This window comes from Branchiostoma floridae, chromosome 16 (genome assembly GCF_000003815.2).
Source record: "Branchiostoma floridae strain S238N-H82 chromosome 16, Bfl_VNyyK, whole genome shotgun sequence".
In the NCBI taxonomy this organism is placed as follows: Eukaryota; Metazoa; Chordata; class Leptocardii; order Amphioxiformes; family Branchiostomatidae; genus Branchiostoma; species Branchiostoma floridae.
Window position 1 is genome coordinate 16,616,519 of NC_049994.1, and position 925 is coordinate 16,617,443.

General features: G+C 48.1%; 1 protein-coding gene across 1 annotated transcript in view; it reads left to right on the forward strand.

Annotated features, from left to right (window-relative positions):
- Positions 1-925, forward strand: part of LOC118403014 (fibroblast growth factor receptor 4-like) — a 4,011-nt gene that overhangs the window by 355 nt on the left and 2,731 nt on the right. The window contains exons 2-3 of the mRNA XM_035801449.1: positions 210-338; positions 648-830. Of these exons, the coding sequence (XP_035657342.1) occupies positions 210-338; positions 648-830 (312 nt within the window). The remainder of the gene's footprint in view (positions 1-209; positions 339-647; positions 831-925) is intronic.

Consider the following 925-nt stretch of genomic DNA (forward strand, 5'->3'; position numbering starts at 1 on the left):
AGTATGTTTCGGTGTGTGTTTGTGTGTGTGTCTGTGTGTCTGTGTGTAGATGTGTCTGTGTGTAGATGTGTATGTGTGTATGTATGTATGTATGGGTGTGTGTGTGTTTCTTTGTGATTGTGTTTCTTGTTTCGGTGATTTGGTGACGTGACTTTGACCGGTAGATAGCACTTGTAAACGTGTTTGATTGTTTGCTGTTGTTTGTTTAGATTCTGGAAGTGCCCAGTGCGATGAGACACTAAGGTCCCCGGCAGGGGAGATATCCTCCCCGGGGTACCCTGGCGACTACCCGCCAAGAGTAGATTACACGTGGTGCGTCAACGTAGAGGGTGCTACAGGTAGGTGGTAAAGATTAACAGAGAGCGATTCTCAAAGAAAAAGAGACAGATAGACAGACAAAGAGAAGGGCAAGGAGAAACGTAAAAAAAGTGTAAGGCAGACAGAAAGGAATTCGAAGGAAAGCAGGAAGGGAGGGAGGGAGGGCAAGGTGATAAGAATGGAAGATGGGACGAGAAAGAGAAAGATGCTGTGACACATTACATTGAGTTATCGAAACAGAAACCAATCCAGATTGGCTGTGGACTGGAACTGTCGCAAATTGACGCAATACGTAACCCTCACTCACGTTCATTTGGACTTCCTTCCAGGCATAGATGTCTCTTTCCTCGGTGAATTTCACATAGAACTCAACGAGGATGGTGACGGGACAGTAACGTGTAAGGATGGTGTAGAGGTAGGACAGGGAGGACGTCCCGTTCCAGGACACCATCGGCGTCTTCTGTGGGAACAGCACCCCGCCAGCACAGAGGGTGGACACCGGGCAGATGTGGGTGAACCTGTACACGGACAGGAACGTGCAGATGGCAGGGTTCCGACCGGTGTACAGATCCAGGTAACTAGAGTCTAGTCTGTTATAACAAAAGAT